This window comes from Candoia aspera, chromosome 6 (assembly GCF_035149785.1).
Source record: "Candoia aspera isolate rCanAsp1 chromosome 6, rCanAsp1.hap2, whole genome shotgun sequence".
NCBI lineage: Eukaryota > Metazoa > Chordata > Lepidosauria > Squamata > Boidae > Candoia > Candoia aspera.
Window position 1 is genome coordinate 47188619 of NC_086158.1, and position 20023 is coordinate 47208641.

At 40.3% G+C, this 20023-nt stretch overlaps 1 protein-coding gene across 5 annotated transcripts in view; it reads left to right on the top strand.

Moving 5' to 3' along the window:
* Positions 1-20023, top strand: part of LDB1 (LIM domain binding 1) — a 72239-nt gene that overhangs the window by 46625 nt on the left and 5591 nt on the right. For all 5 annotated transcript variants that reach the window (XR_010068197.1, XM_063307033.1, XM_063307034.1 and 2 more), the window contains exons 3-8: positions 1983-2027; positions 8530-8605; positions 10190-10292; positions 11652-11824; positions 16130-16252; positions 17059-17142. Coding sequence is in view for 4 of the 5 variants with exons in the window: in XM_063307033.1 (XP_063163103.1) it covers positions 1983-2027; positions 8530-8605; positions 10190-10292; positions 11652-11824; positions 16130-16252; positions 17059-17142 (604 nt within the window). In the remaining variant the exon portion in view is untranslated. The remainder of the gene's footprint in view (positions 1-1982; positions 2028-8529; positions 8606-10189; positions 10293-11651; positions 11825-16129; positions 16253-17058; positions 17143-20023) is intronic.

A 20023-nucleotide genomic window follows, 5' to 3' on the forward strand; every position in this document is an offset into this window, starting at 1 on the left:
TGGCCCTGTTTAAAATCACTTGATCCTTTTTGGGGAAGGTGGGCCCAGTGACCCACCTACAGGGCCATGCGGAAGAGTTTTCTGAGCATCTGCAGGATAAAATCGCTTCGATCCTTTCTAAGTTGGACTCCAAGTGTGTGGCACAGTCTGAGGAGATGCCAAGGGAAAATACTTACCCAGTTATCTGGGACCAGTTTGATCCTGTTGGACTCAAGGAAGTAGACAGGATCCCCCAGACTGTAAATGCCACCACTTGTCATCTAGATCCATGCCCCTCCTGGCTGGTGAAGGCAGCCCGGGAGGTGACATCTTGTTGAGCCCAGGTGATGGTTAATACATACTTGGGAGAGGGAGTGTTTCCGGCTGGTATACCCCCTCCTCAAGAAACCATCCCTGGACCCTACTGTGTTGGACAGTTTTCGTCCTGTCTCCCACCTCCCCTTCTTGGGGAAGGTGGTTGAGAAAGTGGTGGTGTTACAACTCCAGAGGATTCTGAAAGAAACAGATTATCTAGACTCCTTCCAGTCAGGCTTCAGGCCCGGATATGGGACAGAAACAGCATTGGTCGCACTTATGGATGATCTCTGGCGAGAGCGGGATGGAGGCAGTGCATCCAGCCTTGCTCTTCTTGACCTCTCAGCAGCTTTCAATACCATCGACCATGGTATCCTTTTGGGGCGGCTCAGGGAGTTGGGGGTGGGCGGCGTGGTTTTGTGCTGGTTCACCTCCTTCCTCCAGGGCAGGTTGGTGGTGATAGGGAGCAAGAGATCCGACCCTCGGCCCCTCCTTTGTGGAGTGCCGCAGGGTTCTTTTCTCTCTCCGCTCAACATGTACATGAAACCGCTGGGTAAGATCATCCGTCACCACGGGATGAGGTATCATCAGTAGGCTGATGATACCCAATTATACATCTCTGTCCTGGGTGAGGTGAGTGATGCTCTGACTGCCCTCTCTCGGTGCCTGGGGGCTGTGAGGGCCTGGATGGGGAACAACAGGCTTCAGCTGAACACTGGCAAGACGGAATGGCTATAGGTTAATGGCTCCTCTGTATCCAGGAAATTGTCATCTTTAGTTCTGGATGGGGTTGCGCTGCCCTAGACAGACCCGGTGTGTAACTTGGGGGTCCTTCTGGACTCACAATTCCTGCTTGAAGAGCAGGTGGCAGTCGTGGCCAGGAGGGCCTTTGCACAAGTTCATGTTGTGCACCAGTTATGCCCTTTCCTGGACTGGAAGGCCCTCCGAAGAGTCACTCATGCCTTGGTCATCTCCCATATAGGCTATTGCAATGCGCGCTACATGGGGCTACCCTTGAATAGTATCTGTAAGCTACAGCTGGTCCAGAATGTGGCGCTGTGGGCAATTCTTGGTACCCCAAGATTGGCACATGTAACGCCTTTCCTGCGTGAGCTGCCCTGGGTACCAGTTTGCTTTCAGGTCCAATTCAAGGTGTTGGTTATGACCTTTAAAGCCCTACATGGCATAGGTCCAGGCTACCTGAGGGGCCATCTCATTCCCATGACATCAACCCTTCCCACCTGTTCATGCAGAGAGGGCAAGTTACGAACCCCATCGGTAAAAGAATTCTGTTTGGCAGGGTCCAGGAAACGGGCCTTCTCTGCAGTGGCGCCCACCCTCTAGAACATCCTGCCACCAGAGGTCAGGCAAGCTCCATCCCTCCTGACCTTCTGGAAGTCCCTGAAGAACTGGCTCTGCCACTGGGCTTGGGGTAGGGAGAGGGTAGTCATTCCTGGGGATGGCTGGGACCTTAGAGTGCTCCCCTCATATTTACAATCTTTTGTAGCCATCTGGATTTTTTTTTTTTATATTGTATTGTATTATATTTTATGCTTTATTATGATTACTGTTTTTAATGCTTAATTGATAAACGGCTCAGAGTCCCTCTTTGGGGGAGATGGGCGGTAGCACAAATTTGAAAAACGAACAAATAAATAAAATCTTGTATGGGCTTAATTTCTTTACAGACCAACTCCTATGTATCCACCAACGTACCTGGAGCCAGGGATTGGGTAAGATATCATAAAAAAATCTGTGTGTACCCTTGTTCAGCTTGGTGCCTCAGATGTGTTGGTCCTGCTGGATGGGGGAGATAAGTAGGGGACAGGGAAAAAGCCTGGGTTATACTGTGTTAGGAGCCTGCTGCATACAGCTGAGACTATCCCAGTAAGGAACAGGAGAACAGGCCAGTTCATCAGTGATACCTGAGAGGTGGGAGGGAAGGTCCTGGGAATATAGGGGGCAGGCTGACCAGTGGGATATGCTGTAATTGAGTGGAGGCAGGGAAGGAGGATGTGATGCACACCAGCCTTGCTCTACTTACCCCATCTAGATTTCATTTTGTCCAAAATTTGGAAAAAACAAAATTTCCAGGTTTGGTTCTAATAAACTGTGAGTGATCCAGTATGATTCGACAAAATCTTTGGAATGCTGATAATGTTGATAAGCACTCGCCAAATATACATTGCTGAAAATCAGGTATTTATTTATTCAATTTATATGGCCCAAACAACTCCGGGTAGCTAACAACAATTTTAAAAAAACCAAACAAAAAATAAAAATAAATAGATAATAAACAGCTGAGATAAAAACAATAACAAAACTATCAATACAAATACAATACAAATATTTCAATAAAACTAAATAACAGGCTTCAAAAGTCACTCCACCCCACAAGCCCAGAAACAGCCATTTTTTCAGGGCCTTGCAACAGGTCACCAGGGTTGGGGGCAATCTGATCTCCAGGGGATAATTTATTGTCATTGGGCAGGCACTGCAAGAGAATAGGCTTTCTTTCTGAGCCCTGCCAGGTGGCACTCTTTAATGGATGGGATCTGTTACATGCCTCTCCTGCCAGAGCTAATGGGATGGGTAGACATGATCAGACAGAGGCAGTCCTGCAAATAACCTAGCCGCATCGCATGAAGGGCTTTATTGGTAACCACCAGCACCTTGAATTGAACCTGGAAGCATATTGGCGACCCATATAGTTCTCAGGGTATTACATGCATAGATCTAGAAGTGACCATGCGTAGATTGAGAAATGGGCTGATGGTTTTTGTACCAACTGCAGCTTCCGGATGCCCTTCAACCTCTTATAGAATACATTGTAATAGTCCATTAGGATGTGTCTAAGACATGGATGACTGAACAGAGCCTCCCGGTCCAGGAAAGGGTGCATTTGGTTTACAACATGAAGCTGTGCAAAGGCTCTTGTTCACAGCATCTACCTGGTCCTTGAACAAGAGCTGAAAGTTGAAGAGGACCCCCCAAATTATGCACCAGTTCTGTTTGGGGCACTGCAGCTCCATCTAGAACAAGAGGTAGGGAATCCCCAGAACCAGGGGGCCCTAGAACCCAAGGCCACTCAGCCTTACTAGGGTTGAATTGAAGCCTGCCTGAAACCCAATTGGAAAGGGTCCAGATAATCCACCTCTTTGGAGTTGCTCCGCAAGCCACCTTCCCTAAAAAAGTCACCCCCTCTCTTAAAGAATTGACCACCAGCAGAACCCAACCACCTGTCACATCCCAGGAAGCTTTAGCCAGCCAGGAGAGACATGGGTCTATATACAAGTGGCCGAGCTACCATTCCTGAAAACCCTGTTCACTGCATTGGGAATAACCGGGTCAAACTGTGTTGTGAGCCGCCCAGAGTTGTGTTTCGTAAAATGGGCAGCCATAGAAGTCTTATAAACAAACAAGCCAACAGCCAACCACATTAACAGGAATCCCAATATTTGTTAGAATGTCAGTGAGGTCAAATAATAACTCTCAAGTTGAGCTAAAAGAGCAACTCAGTTCTGAAGTTCTTTATTTGAGACAGTGACCAAAGCTAGGATAAATGCCAAATTCACCTTTCTCAATAGATAACTGCAATTTACAAAATGAATATTGTAGGATGTCCTTGTGACAAACCTTTGTTCAATATCTTGTAAATTTATTTAAAATTATATGAAGCAATTTGGGAAGGTCTTTCAAAATGAAAAGGGCAAAGCAAGAAATCCAGTCCTGTGATAAATATGGAAGAATTGGAACTATACAATTTAGAAATGTTGATTAACAGATCTTGAATCTCTATATACTTTTCCACTGGTATGCTAATTAGATAGTGAATATTACATGGCTTAATATGTCTCACTCTGAAAGCCAATAACTTCTTAACTCTTTCTTTCTTTTCCCAATATTATTGCCTGATGCAATGTAATAAACATTCTGTTTTGAACCCATAAAGCTTGTTAAGTTCATATTTAGCAGAAACAAAAGAGCTGCTTGGATCAGGAGATGGATAGAATGTATAAAGAGTTAATGATTCTGTAACTTGCTTCTCTAAAACTTTAAATTTAACGTAATTGTTCCTTATTTTTATAAGAAGCATATGATTCAGCCTCAAATAAATGATTTGGTGATGTCCCATTCTAAAAACAGTGATGTAATCAAGTCCTATTAATATTAAAAAAAACCTCACCCTTTTTCATTATGGTGTTAGTGATTTGTACTCATGAGTAATGCACTTGTACAGAGCCCTGTTTAAAAGCTTCGAGAACCTACAAGCATGTTCAGTGAGAGCCCTGACCTGTCCATACTACACAGCTAATGCAGCTTCTGCTGAACTACTTCAGTTCATTTTCAGCCACAACAGCAATAGCATGTTTGTTCTTGAGCGCATTCTTTTATCAAGTTTCTAAGGTTTTTTTAAAATAATGTTTATTTTAGTGTTGTAGGTAATCCTTGCTTAACTGTCCTGTTTAGCGACCGTTCAAAATTACAACAGCACTGAAAAAGTAACTTTATGGTCAGTCCTTGCAGTTATGACTGTCACAGCATCTCTGCGGGCATGTGATCAAGATTTGGGCACTTCACAACTGGTGGGCATTTACAGCTGTCACAGCGTCCCCCAGTCATGTGATCGCCATTTGCACCGGCTTCTAACAATTAGAGTTGATGGAGAAGCCAGCAGTAAAATCAGAAGTCATGGTCATGTGATGTCTTGTTTAACAACTGCAGATGACTCGCGTAATGACTGTGGCAGAAGTAAGGTCGTAAGTCCATTGCAGTCACATGATTGCTTAATGCCTGTCGCTTAGTGACAGTTGCCAGTACCCGTTGTAGTTGTTAAGTGAGGACTACCTGTAGTCATCCTCTCAACCCTTCTGGATCTATATAAAGTTATTTTTGACCTGTGTCATGGACAGCCTGCAGTCTTATGGTGTCATTTCATAAGTGCCAGTGCTGTGGGAGTAAACTTCCTCTTCTGGATGGGCATGAATTATGCTTTTTTCCCCCTCAGTAGACTCTTATAAGCACAATAAGAGATGTATGCAGTAGGCTCACTGCAATTATTTCTCATGCTGGTGAGCCTATCTTTGGGAGCAAGCTCTAAGGGTAGCAAACTCTAAAGCTATTGTAGCTTCATAATCTAAGCTTTTCACTGTGTCCCAGAAGTGGTTGGGTGACTCCCTTGTCTCTTCAAGAGACAGGCACCCACAGATTTTTTGCTGTGCCTTTATTGGGTCCAATGAAACTACCCATTAAGGGCTCAAAGGTTTCCAGAGTGCTGCTCCACCCAATTCCAATCATGACAAAAGAAATTAAAAAATGGAATCAAGGCCCATTGCTCCCTAATTCTGGGTTTGGTGGCATCAAATTCTGCAAAATGGACTTCTCTCAATCTGCTCTTCTTTTCTAAACAAACCATTATGCTTCCAGAGCATCCTCTGTTTGATATCTCTTTCTACTTCATTACCTAGTGCACAAGTTGAAGACCAAACACCAGTTCTCCCGTTAGAAGACTTATTTCTGTAGTGACAAACTGGTAGGATAACACATCTCTTGGCCTTGAAGTTTAGTAGTTTTCTCAGACAATAAAGGACCTGATATATGAATTGGTCCAGAATGCTATTGTTTCATCAGTCCTTATTCTGATGCTTCTGTCTTGCTGAAGGGACTCCTGGACTAAGCCAGCTTCAATACCACAGTATCTCCTTTCCTATCTAGTCCCAGTCTTTTCAAACAGAAGTAATTTGTTTTGCTGAATACGCTTATTACAGCTGATTCTATAGCCAAGATCACGGTATCTTTCATTACTTTGCTTTATCATGCCTGTTGCTGTTCCATTAGTCTCTCACTGGAGACTTAGAACTGAAGACTATCCATTGGATGGGAAATTGTCTACTCAGCAGTAAGGCTGATATCCTGGAATGGGTCCAAAAAGTTCATTCAACAGCCTGCAAACTATACAGCAACTATTTTTCATTTATTTGAATTATCTTCCATGGTTCTGCTCTTGTTCAACCAAAGACATCTGGCTTTTCACGCAGAAGGCCAAGTACCCTGTGCCCAGCACCTCTTGCCAGGTACTGGAACTGTCTTTGTATCCAGCTCAGCAAGACTGTAGATACCGACCCCAATTATCCTAGTGATGTCACTGACCTTGAGATTCCCTCATACCAATAGTTTAGGGGCTATTTGGCTATTTTCAAATTATGTAGGCTCTATAACTATTGATATGTGATGTTTCTCGAAGTTACAATACTGAGTTTTCCTCCAACTCAACACCAAACTGCCCTCTAGATTCCAAGACAACTTGAATGGTGTCAGGAGGTTTCACTCCTTCTGCAAAAATAAGCAATTGAGAATATTTCTCCAGAGGAAAATACTTCCGCACTCATTTCTAAGTGTTTTACATTCCCAAGAAGGACAATGGGCTTGGACTTTATCATTTCAGTTACATTATGAGGTATTCTTATTTTAGGATGATACTTATCACTTCTCTCTTACAAAATGGAATGTGACCTGTGTTTAAAGATTTGCAGGATGCTTTTTCCCATGTTTTTGTAGTACACTACCATTGCTTTAATTTACTACCATTTTGTAGTAAATTAGATCTGCAAACATAATATTCTATCATTTGCCCTTTCGTGCCCCGAAAATATTTTCTAAGTTGATGGAGTTATGCTTTCCTTTGCCTGCAGGTCATCAGTCTGTTCCCTTAACTGCTTGTCTTCCTGTTTTGTACTTCTGTGCAAAGTTACCCTGCCAGGTCCTTCTCCCTTTACAGCCTCTTGGCCTTTGGGTCAGTTATGAGAAAAGTGCCCTTCTTCTCTCATAGGTTATCCAGTTTACAGGGGCGATGACATATATTGTCAGAGAAATTGCCTTCTTGACATTACCATGGCTCTGTATGTTTCAAGCATGTATACTAAGATCTTTCTTTTAGCAAAAAGAGCCCACATTATTCCTCAGTTCTTCACATGGCAGCTTGCATTCTTCACATGGCAACCAACTCCAGTTAATCTGCTCTGCCACCTGTGCAAGGTGTGGCAACTCCATTAAATTTCTCTGAATATGAATGTAGGATAATTCTTGCTCCCAGTTCCACCCTGGAATCTGGCTGTTTTCTTTTGACTGTACCTATGGCATCAGCTCATCAGGCCAGAAAACTCAGCGCCTACAAAGAAACTCTCCCTTCTTCATTTTTCATAAAGCAAACATTGCCTAGATATTTCCTGCTGCCAAAACAGTTTCTTCTTTTCACTTGGACATAATTGTGTCCCCCTTTTCCCCCTAACCCTTCAACTGCACTGGAAACAATGTTTCATTCATTGGATGTCTGTTATGTTTTTGTCTTTTACCTGGTCTGTATGGCACTATTCTGCTAGGTCAACACTTATTTTTGGCCTTCTGAGGCCTCTCTAAAACTTATAGGCTTTCTCTTCAACCATCAAGGATTATTATGAGCTGCTATGCTGTCTTCCAGTCTATGTCCCTCTGGAATAGCAATGACCAGAAGCCTTCCTCTGAGGTAGGAAAGCTCTTCTATCAGCGCTTTGCTGGGCAGGTACATAGTCTCAGTCCTCCACCTTCACCTATTATTATAGAGTGGACCTTTGCTTCTAGAAAGATGCAGCCTTTGCAGAGCTGTCCTCTGTTTGGTCACCTTACATTGGCCAGACCATACTCCAGGTAAGAAGCTTGCTAATCAACAGTTTTTTTGAATTACAAGGACCATGATGAAGAAGAATGGGTACTTATCTGTGATTGTATTTCTTTGATTGGTCATCTAGTAATTCACCCAATAGCCCTTTTACCACATTAAGTTTGAGATTTCCCCATTAAGTCTGTTTCTTTGGACCCACTTTGTCAATCTCAAGAACTGAAGGGGTTCGGTATAGTCCCTCTAAGTGTTTTTGTAAACTCCTGAAGGTTCCGTGGAACTGCATAACCCTCAGTGGGTGAATTCATAGATGACTACTGAAAGAACTGCTGTTACAGGCATGTAACTAGTTTATTTCCTATTCCATCTGCTTAATAATCTTTTAGCAAAGATACATATAAGGACCACTTAAAAGCTGCATTTAATTTTTAAAATTGAAATAAAATAATAGGTTTCATGAGAATATGGTCTGAAATTACAATAACATGTATGTCACTCCAAATAATAAAACATTTTGCACACTCAGGTTTCCTGGGTAAATGCCATTTTTTTGTTAGGTAATTGCTGTGGTTGTTTGACAGGAGACACACACCATATGGAAACCAGACTGACTACAGAATATTTGAACTCAACAAGAGGCTGCAAAACTGGACAGAGGTATGTTTCTGTGGGTTCTGGGTGACTGAATTAGAAGAAAGAAAGGGAAAACTTTGGACAGATACATACAGGTATTGTCATGTTTGCACAAGAGAGGAAAGGATTGTGGCTGTTAAACAGTCCTTGATTTCCATTTAACATTGGAGGGCTGATTTTACTTATTTATTCTATTTAACTTTTTTCTGTATCATTTGCCATTAAAAGAAGTCTCAAAACAATTTACAATTTAAAATTGCATTAATTGTTTTAATCTATTGTTTTAATTATTAATGAACATATATGTTAAAATGTTTTATAAAAACACAATAAAAATATGAAATAAGCTCAGCAAAATAAATGATAAAACAATTGCAGAGACAAAATGCAGCAGTAAGAAAGTTAAAAATGACAGCCAAATTAACACATGATTAAGAGTCCTGGGAGAATAAAAATATTTTTGCCTATCACTGAAGAGACAAATAAGGATGGCACCAGGCATATCTCACTGGGGAAGGACATTTCAGAGTTTTGAGAGTCACCACTGAAAAGGCCCACTTCCAATTAATCACTTGATGCACCTCAGCATGAGAGAGCATTTGGAGCAGACCCTCCAAAGATTACTTTAGGGTACAGGTAGGAATATATGGAAAGAAGCTTATGCTCCTTATCTTTTCCATATCCCAGAAGTCAAACTGGTTGTATTATTCCATCTTATTCCAAGCGGCAGAGAGCTTTATAAGATAAAACCCACACTTTGACTTGAGACTGGAAGCAGATTGGAAGCCAGGGGTTATGTGTTTCACATAATTCCAGTCAGTACTCTTGTCTAAGCATTTTGTATTAATTGAAATGTCTGAACAGTCTCCCAGGGCATTGCAGTAATCTAAGCAAGACATTATCAGTACATGGATTACTTTAATGAAGGTATCTATATACTACCAAAACTCTTGTGTCTGTTTGATACTTTGTAACCTTTAACTGGGCGAAACAGTGCATCATAGGGCAACAACCAAGGTACCTCAAATGGGCTAACTTACAGTATGCATCCAAAATCTGGGACCCATGACTTCTGTGGAATTGAAATTTGGCAAATTTCATAAAATATTTTATGACATAAAATTACTGTAAAACATTTCATGTGAAAATACAAAATGTCATAAAACATTTCCTGTGGTCAACTCCTGCTGTTTGACTGTGCGATACAGTTCAATATGAATGACATGGGCTATTTTCAAGGCAGATACATCTCTGAATATCTCCCTGAATTTTTAAGAACTTTTCCAGTGAAGGCAGTACATTAGAAACTCTGCCGTTGTCAAAGTCATTGAGAAATCTAGTAAAGAAATATCTCTGAAACAATTCATCTGTATCCAACAGCATAGTAAAGGACCAGCCTATGCTGGTAAAAGGTGCTTTTGGCCATAGTGGCCACTTGCTCCTCAAGCAACAAGGACAGATCCAGAAATACTCCCAAGCTGTGAACTTGATCATTTATGTGGAATGCTCCCCTATCCAGAACAGGTTGAATTCTACTTACTTGGACAGATAAGCCATCTATTAACAGCACTTCTTTCTTGTATTTGCTCTTCTTCTCTACGCCTACAGGAATGTGACAATCTGTGGTGGGATGCCTTCACCACTGAGTTTTTTGAGGATGATGCCATGTTAACAATCACCTTCTGTCTAGAAGATGGACCAAAGAGATACAGTGAGTCCCTTAGGGTCCTATGGCTGGTTGATACATACTATTGTCTTGGTTCAGAAATCTTTCATGTATAAAGGCAAAGTTGCAAATTGTTATCTACTTACCCACCATCTTCTGGAGTAAATCCTAAGGAACAGCTCCCGTTTTCATTGTGAGCTTGGGACCTGGTACACATTTGTATAGCTGCATCAGACACCTCTTTGTCTTCATGGTCCATCACAAAGGGGAATCTTCAGAAGAATTCTGAATGTTAAGTTCAGAAATTAATAAAGTTGATTTTAGAATAAGTAATATATGTATTACTTGACAGGTCCCTACAGCAACTGCCCAGGCATTCCCAGCAGACATTTAGCATTTATGATCTTGTGTAAGAGCTGTGGTCCCCATTGTGTATCTTTAGAAATTACCATGGAGTTCTTAGAACACATTACCTTAGGGTGGAAGAACACAGATTTTCAGAAATGTCTTTTGCTCGAAATTCCTTGTTCCATTCAGTTATTAGATGCATTTTTGTTATTCAAAATGGATTTGTATTTCTTAAATGAAAATTAACATATCATTAATCACAATACTGTTGAAATTCCAATTTATATAAAGAAAATTCCCCATACGCTTCACATTTTCCCCCTACTCCTCATTTCTAAAAATCAACACCTGATATCCTTTTGTATGTCTTCCAGATTGATAGAAATTCGAAGGGATGTTCAGGGTGCTTGAAAAAAACATTGAATATATCAGCATATAGATTTCATCCCTATTTGGGAATATTATAATTCTTTGAATAAAAAACTCCTAAGACATGGCAGATTTCTGGATTTGGATAGTCATGGTGCATATATGCATATGTTCCTTCCACTTGTTCTCTGTCATGTTCTAGAAAGCAGATAAACTAAGAAGGAAAAAAATGAATTATATCTATTTAGAACAACTTAAAGCTGTTGTGTTGTTGTGAAGGAAACATAGTTGAGTAGCAGACTAGCCCTGACATCTGTAGCTAGGGCTAGGAAAGATTCCTGCCCGAAAACCTTGAGAACTGCTACAAGATAGTGATGACAATACTGAGCTGGATAGATCCAGAAGCACTGTTGGAAGTAAAGTTCTCTTTGAGGCTGGTAGTATGCTACTCCCCATACTTTTTAAATAGAAGAATCTAAAAGAAAGAGATGGGCAGGGAGCTTGGCAGCATCAAGGAATGATTAGCAAGCACTACATTCAGGACTTGGGTCTTAGTCTGTTGACAATTCCATTCATTGTTCATAATCTCATTCATAAAAATGCTTTTGCCAATGCTAGTCATGAATGTGTACTGTAAAGAATGAAAAGTAATTTGATTTTTGTCACCCTTTTCTTCCTGACGTCTAGCAATCGGCCGTACCCTAATTCCTCGCTACTTCCGCAGTATCTTTGAGGGAGGCGCTACTGAGCTATATTATGTTCTGAAGCACCCAAAGGAATCCTTCCATAACAACTTTGTTTCACTTGACTGTGATCAGTGTACTATGGTCACTCAGCATGGCAAGCCTATGTTCACCCAGGTGAGAGTGCAGCAGTGTTTCTCCAGCCCCAGGGCTTACAAGGAGGTACTTGTGTTTACTGCAGTCTTTGCCATTCTTCATGTACTCTTGTAAAGAGGTCTTCTGCTTGGAAGGGGAAAGAGTTGATAGCTACAAATAGAATTGGAACAAAATTGCTTTACAATGTATATTTTAATTTATTTTTTATGCTAAAATAATTAACAAAAGAAAAATGCAAATGCATACAACACAATTTTAAATTTAATTTAAATTTTAGTAGAGCGCTATTTTAAAATGGATAGGCATAGCAATTTTTTAAGAAGTAGGAAAAATGGGCCTGGAAATTACATTTTAAAAACCAAGCACTGCAAATTTTACCTTGTTCAAAAGTTTTCTTTCTTACCCCTTTGTCAAAAAAACCCTCAAAATAAAACCTGCATTACAAATGTTTCTATGCTGCTTTAGTCATGCAACTCCAGAAGGCTTACAGCAAAACATGTTCTTGTAGCCAACTTCTATAGTAGAATTACTAAACACATAAGGTACCAAGCCTGGGACTAGAGGTCCCCAAAGCCTTCTGAGTGTTCACACCTGGGCCACACCTCCTGCTTTGGGGTACTGCTTGCTAGTTCCTTCTGCCACCACTTGTCTTCTAGAGGCACCTCACCTGCTATATGAGAGAGAGAGGACTCTTTTAAAAATGTATATTTATTAAGAATTTTATATACAGTAAAAGTCAAATCTAAAGAAAAAGAAAAGAAAGAAAAAGGTGCAAGAAAAGAAAAAAGGAAAGAAAGTAAAGTTATGAAATATGACTTCCAACCTTCTCTTCAACAGATATTAACAAATCCATCATATCCCCTCCCTCTTAAGTATTCCAGAAATGCCTTCAACCCCTTATTTAATTCTCATCTTCTCATTCATTAAATTCATAATGTGGATCATCATTTTACTTTTTTCTTCTTTTAGCAAAAAGTCCATAAAAAGTTTCCAGTCCTCTGAAAAATCACTTGCTTTCTTGAGAGAAATAGGACTCTCATAACCTGCATTGCCTTTCCAGTGATTAAAAGGTCAAAATGTAAAAGTTGAAATAATGTCTATATTGCAACTCCTGGTTGTCAGTCTTAAAAGTATGTGACTAAAGTTTCACCCCCTCCTCTCTTGGGAGATAACACCAGAGATAAGCAAAGTTTTACTTTAAAAAGAAAGGCAAAAAGAACTGTAAAAATTATTTTGAATTTTAAATATTCAAAATGCCAACATTCAGTAGTGAAGGAGAAAGCATCAAAATAATTGTTACAGATCAGAAAATGTTTTAGATTTTCTTCATGTACAATCTGAGGAGATCCATAAAGGGCTGAAGTACACACCATTACTGTACAGATTTTTTTTTAAAAAAGCAGACTTTAATACAGCATGGTAAAACAAAGATTAAAGTTAACATTCCTAGCTAAATGTTGTTACTTACCTTTTCAGAGCTAGAATTCCCTTGAAACAGATATTCCTTCTCTCTGTTACTTAGACATTTCAATGTTTTCTTGCAAGTACAACTTTGAACAGAGACTGTATCCTTTCCCAGCTTCAGTTCACAGCTTTTTCTTCCATTCTTTCCCTGTCTTTTTTAAAGGACTAAAATTTTCTATTTGCAGAATAGGGGAAAGGGACAGGCAAATCTCATGTCTATCTGACAAAAAGCCATGACTCCTTGTAGAAATGTGGATTCTAAGTCTACATAAGGAAGCATTAATTGGGAATGCCTGAGTTCCGCTGGCTGCCAAGGGAACTATATTCACAACAACCCCTACCCCTGAAAAATCCATAGTACTTGATATTTTAATTGATTATGAATACTGGAGATATATTCAAGAAGAACATAGGTGCTTTTATCATGATCCAGAATCGTGTTAACAGTAATAATAGGACCCCAAAAAATCTTCCAGCATTAAATTACTTTAAACAGCAGGGTGAGCGCAACCAATCCCTACTGAATATTCTCTGAGGCATTCAGAGTATGCAAAACAAGTGTTATTGTTATTTATTTATTTATTTTTCAAATTTTGCCACCGCCCATCTCCCCCCAGAAGAGAGACTCTGGGCGGTTTACAATAAAGCTAACAAGTTAAAAACAATAACCATAAATCATATATAAAATATAAATATAAAAAATGAAAAATGAAAAATAAAATCCAGATGGCGATAAAAGATCTAATTTAGTTTGTATGTATGTAGGGAGCACTCTTGAGGTGCCAGCCACCCCAAGAATAACCACTCCCCTTCCCACCCCAAACGAGGTGGCAGAGCCAGGTCTTCAGGTTCTTCTGGAAGGTCAGGAGTGATGGGGCTAGACTCACCTCAAGGGGCAGAATGTTCCAAAGGGCGGGAGCCGCTGCTGAGAAGGCCCGCTTCCTGGACCCCACCAGATGGAATTCTCTTATAGACGGGGTCCATAATGTGCCCTCTCTGCATGAACGGGTGGGACGGGTCAATGTCGTGGGGATGAGATGGTCCCTCAGGTAACCTGAGCAATTATAGTTATAGGCACAATTGCATCTGGACCAAATAAAAGAACAACCAAACAACCAATAGCCATTTTATATAATTTTGTCCTGTCTTTTTATATATGTACGTGTATGAATGTGTGTATGTATGTATATATGTATATATCCATCCCCTGTTTTGGGTAAGCAGATAGGATCCCAGTCTCATGTTCTAATGAAATTTTAGGAATAAGAAATTTCTGGTGTGTCAGTAAAACATAAAATGCCACTGTCAAAAAATCTTAAGCTCTTCCCCCTTCCCCTATTAATACCTTCAGAATTTTTAACCATGCAGGCAGGGAGTCTACAGCCAAACTGTAGAGAAAGAGGGCATCCTAGGCATGTACTGTGACATAAATTGAACCAAAGAGAAAGCACACTATTAACAATCACTCCAATTTCAGATGTGAATAAAACATATAAATCCCTTTTTATGTTTTGAGAAGCCCAATAAATCAAATTTTATCTTCAAAAACTCTAATCAACATGTGCCTCAAAAATTGCCAAGAAATAAGCTGTTTTCTCAGTATCCACATAAATTATAGCTGCTGTGTCTTGTATATTTTGAGTTTAAACAAACAGCAGTTAAATCAAAAGCTTGATGACCCTGAATATAGTTGTTAGAATACCCTGGAATCTGCAGAACAAAGTAGTTGTTAATTTCTCTATCATCTTCTGTTGATGAAGAATTAGTATTACACAGTTTAAATTTTTTAATGGTTAATTAATGAGTCTGGAGTCTATGTAAACATCCAATGATTTACTAGATTTCTCCATTTGCTCAATCTCATGCTTGTGCAGTAGAATAAAAAATGTTTTAAAAGCATAAAACCTGTTAAGTTTGCATTTAGCTGAGACTAAGATCAATATCTGCATGGAGATGCATAAAGCAATAACAGTTCTTTAACCTTACTTATGTTCATGCCCATCATGCTGTTCATCTTCATGGTGAGCTATGTTATGAGGAGCACAGAAAAGGAATAAGAAATAGTAAGACAACAGAATTAAAGGCCTGTGATAAGAAAAAGAACAGGAAACAGATAAAACTAGTTTACACCAACCCCATTTGCTATACTTCTCCATATCTTTACTCTTGCAAGTCATCCCTGCTTCTACCAGATCCATACACTATTTCATCCATTGCCTTTATTAATCCATTTATTTAACTTCTTTTATTTTGTCCCCTATAAGTTTAACTTTAGCCAATTGTTGTTTCTTTTTATATGAAGTATATAGGATAATATGACCTATATAATTAGCTTTAGTGGATATTCCATATCAAGGACAGTAATGCCATTTTGTATTTCATATTTCTTATGAAAATACTATCATTTCCTGTTTTTGATAAAATCTTAATCATTTTGCAAATGTACACCATAGGCCATTTAATGAATGTATAAAAATGTGTTGGATAAAGCAATAAACCTCATGGGAACCTAGTCTGAAATTATAATGGCTTCTCTATCTCATGTTCTAACTTTAGATACCAAAGAATGAGAAATCAGGAAATAATCTAGCAGAAAGCAGTTACAAGAAAAGAAAAGTATATTCCTGTTGGGAAGGCTAACAGAATGTCAAATATCCAGTAAATGACTTTCAGTTGTCGTCTAGTAAAATAATGTGCCTCTGGGGATATAACTTGAGTAGTGTGGTGCCATAATCTGAAAAAGAATCCAGAGTTTGATTCTATTACATGGTCCACAGGCTTAATACATAAGTGTTAAAATCATTGTTTAGAGAATACTCATCTTGAATCTCGTGGCCCGTTGTTTGCTTTCTGCTTGCCCAGGTGTCTGTGGAGGGCCGCCTCTACTTGGAATTCATGTTTGATGACATGATGAGGATAAAGACATGGCACTTCAGTGTCCGGCAGCACCGGGAACTTATTCCCCGTAGCATTCTTGCTATGCATGTAAGTTCAGAGTTTAGTAATAGCCTTTGTTTAGATTGGGTTTAAATATTTCTGATGGTCAGTCTTGACAGGTTGTTTTGGTGGTTTGTGCCCACTGCATAGTGTTGAGGGTTTCTCTGCTGCACCATTACTTTCTGAGACTCAAGTAGATCATGCAGGAGAGCAGAGGACTACATTACCAAATAGTTTGGTAATTTTCGACTGAAAGGTTGAGTGTTCTATAATAAAGAAAACCTGGTTGTTTTAAAATGGTGGTCAACTAACCATAATCTTACCAGGTTGCCTTACTGCAAATGTCACTTCTGTGACTTGCGCTAAGCTGTGGCTTGTTTTTTGCATGGATGATTAAACAAGCCATAATGGCTGCAGTTACTTACTGTGCTAAGCCATTATATCGCCAGTGACTAGGTTTACAAAACATTCTGAGCCAAAACCAAATAAACCTGGCTATTGGTCTGTCCTTGCCGAAATTAACAGTCTGAGCAGTAAGGTACTACTCTACCTCTTGAAGTGTTTGCTGATAACATTTTTAAAAGTCTTTAAGGGCAGGGAGAAGAATCAATTGTAGGCTAGATTTTTAGAGTGTCTCTAGACTCAAGTCTGTACTGGCATACAGTAGTTAAGGTGAGCACATACGACAACCATGTAAACATTTCACAGCCACACATCCTATTTTGGTATCCAAATGTTATACTGTAACATTTTTAAAAGATTAAGGTTCCAGTGCTTCAATGTACATACTATGTGCTGATGCCATATATTCTTGTTTGACTGTTCTATTTCTGCTTCTAACATTCTCTCTCCAGGCGCAAGATCCCCAGATGTTGGACCAGTTGTCCAAAAACATCACTCGGTGTGGACTTTCAAACTCCACACTCAACTACCTCCGAGTAAGTGCCCATGAAACTTAAGAAATAAGCTCCTTGGTATTTCTTCCTTTCAGTCTTTGGACAGAAACAGAATGGCCACTTTTAAAAATGCCATTTGGACAACAATGTTCTTCTGTATTTTACACTGCTATAAAGGCTATTCTAAGGGTTTTTTAGTAGACTTTTACTTTTGTGAGAATATATATTCTTCTATGTTTTAGATGATTCCTGGCAGACAATGTATTCATGAAAAGCAATCATATTCTCACTAGTTGGATTTTCAGAGTAGTGGCAATATAGAGAACCAATAAGCAATTTTTTCCATATCACTGTGATAGAATAAAGGGCTGGATCCTAGCCAGAACTCTCAGGACCATTCACTAGGGGTATATAGAAAACAGAAAATGTATTTTGTTTCAAATCTGAACAAATTGTTCTGGAAGTTCTGCCAAACCATTTTGGATGAGCCATGATTTGGTCAAAACAAAGTCTGTAGGAATCTCAGAGGGGTTATATGGGGCAAGTAGGGCAAAGCTGGTATACATAGAATCAGGGAATCATAGAGTCAGAAAAGACCTTGGAGGCCATGTAGTCCAACTCCATACCTAGGGCAGGAATCCTCAGATCATCCCAGACAAATGGCTGTTCAACCTTTGTTTGAAAATCTCAGTGATGGAGCACCCATGGTTGCAGGAGGCAGGCTGTTCAACTGCTTAATAACCTTCACAGTCCAGGAAATTCCTTCTGATTTGAAGTTTAGACCTCTCTCTCTGAAAAGCTTCCATCCACTGGTTCTTGTCCAACCCTCAAGCACTACAGAGAATAAATCCACTCTGTCTTCCCTTTGACGTTCAAGTATTGAAAGATTGCTAATATGTATCCCCTTAGCCTTCTCTTCTTCAGGCTAAAGATATAATCAGTTCTTTTAACTGTTCTTATGATTTAGCATTCAAGTCCCTCACCACCTTTGTTGCTCTTTCCAATTCTTCAGCACCCTTCTTGCATCGTAGCAACCAAAACTGGACACAGTATTCCAGTTGCAATCTGATCAGCGCAGCAGAGAGCAGAACTATCAGAGATCCGAATGGCCCCCGCTCTGCTCTTGTTTAGAAGGGCCATGAAGACCTGGCTCTTCACCCAGGCATTTGGTGAGGGAAAGCAAAACCCCTGGCTTCATTCCCATCCAGACTGTCATTCTTGTCATCTTTTCAATTTTTTAAAAATTGGTTTTATTGTGTTTCTCTTGTTTAGTTGTTGTGAACCACCCAAAGTTATTGGGAGTTGGGCGGCCTACAAATTAGATAGGTAGGTAGGTAGGTAGGTAGGTAGGTAGGTAGAAGTGCATTGGCTCTTTTGGGAGCACATTGCAGCACACTGCTGGCTCATGCTTAATCTGTGATCTACTGGGACACCCAGATTCTTCTTACAAGTATCACTACCAAGCCAGTTACTCCCTGTCTTGTATCTGTGCATCTGTTTTTTCCTATCTACCCAGAACCTTACATTTCTTACATTGAACAGCAATTCGTTGGATAGAGCGCAGTGTTCATTTTATCAAGATCCTTTTGAATCTTAAGCCTGAGCTGTTAACAATACCCCCACCACTCTAGCTTTGTGTCTGCAAATTTGCTGAGCGTCCCTTCAGGCCCCTCGTTTAAGTCATTTAGAAAAATGTTGGTGAGCACTGGGCCCAGGATAGAACCCTGAAGTACCCCACTACTTACCTCTCCATGCAGATAGATCCATTAAGGGCCACATGTTCAGCACAGCAGTTCAACTAATTGCAACATTTATCAAATGCTATACACTAGGCATTCCCTTGGTCTACTAATTTAGTCTCTTTGTCAAAAAAACAATAAGATTTGTCTGATTTTTACCTATTGTTAACAAATTCATGCCGGCTTCTTGTACACTCACTGCTTAATTATCTTTTCTAGGATTTTCTCAGGTATTGTTGTCAAGCTGATTGCTTGTTTTGGGGGTCCATTTTTTTCCTTGGTTTAAAGATTGGAACAACATTAGCTCTTCTCCAGTCTTCCGGCACTTTTCCCAGGAGTTGCAACGATTACAGTCAGTGGTTCTAAGATCACATCCACCAGTTTCTATAGCACTCTGGGATGTCACCCTCTTTCTCTTGTCCTCCACTCAGTAGCTCCCAGTGCCTTCACTTTCAAGTGCCCAACACTTATAAATGTGTTTTGGATGTATCCAGAACAACCATGCATCTTCTGGTATGGCCATGAACCACCCAAACCAGCTGTTCCATGCATGGAAAACCTTGTGTCTGAACTGTTTTGCACAACCCTATTCACATAGAAGGAAGCTAAGAAAGCATACAAGAAAGGTATGCTGATAAGTTTTGCAAACAAGTCCAGATTTAACTAAACATACTTAGGTATGAAAATCAATTTGCTGCATTAATTCTAGTGAATGCTTCACAGATTTCCTAGACCAGTGATGGTAAACCTTTTGGGCTCAGCATGTCAAAAATTCGGAAAGTGCCTAACTTGGCTGTGCTGGCATGTCACCCCTCTGAACATTATTGTTATTGTTAATTATTGTGATTGCCCTTTGTGCAAAGCTGGTTCCTGGAGAAGCTGCTTGCAGTTTGTGCGAAAGGGCGCGCCTTGGTGTGAAGGAGCACGAGGGGGTGCCTTTGAGTGAAGGGGTGTGCTTTTGCTGGCTTCACACAAAGCTGGTTCCTGGAGAAGCTGCTTGCAATTTGCAAGCGGCTTCTCCAGGAACTGGCTTTCTGCGAGAGGAAACAAGAAGAGGGCAAGGTGAGCTGGGACGTGGAGGGCAGGGCAGCAGGTGGCTTGGAGGTGGCGAGGGCAACTGTGGCTGGGACTGTGCTGGGGTGGCTGTGGCTTTCCCAGGGCGTATCAAGCAGCCCCAGAGCCGA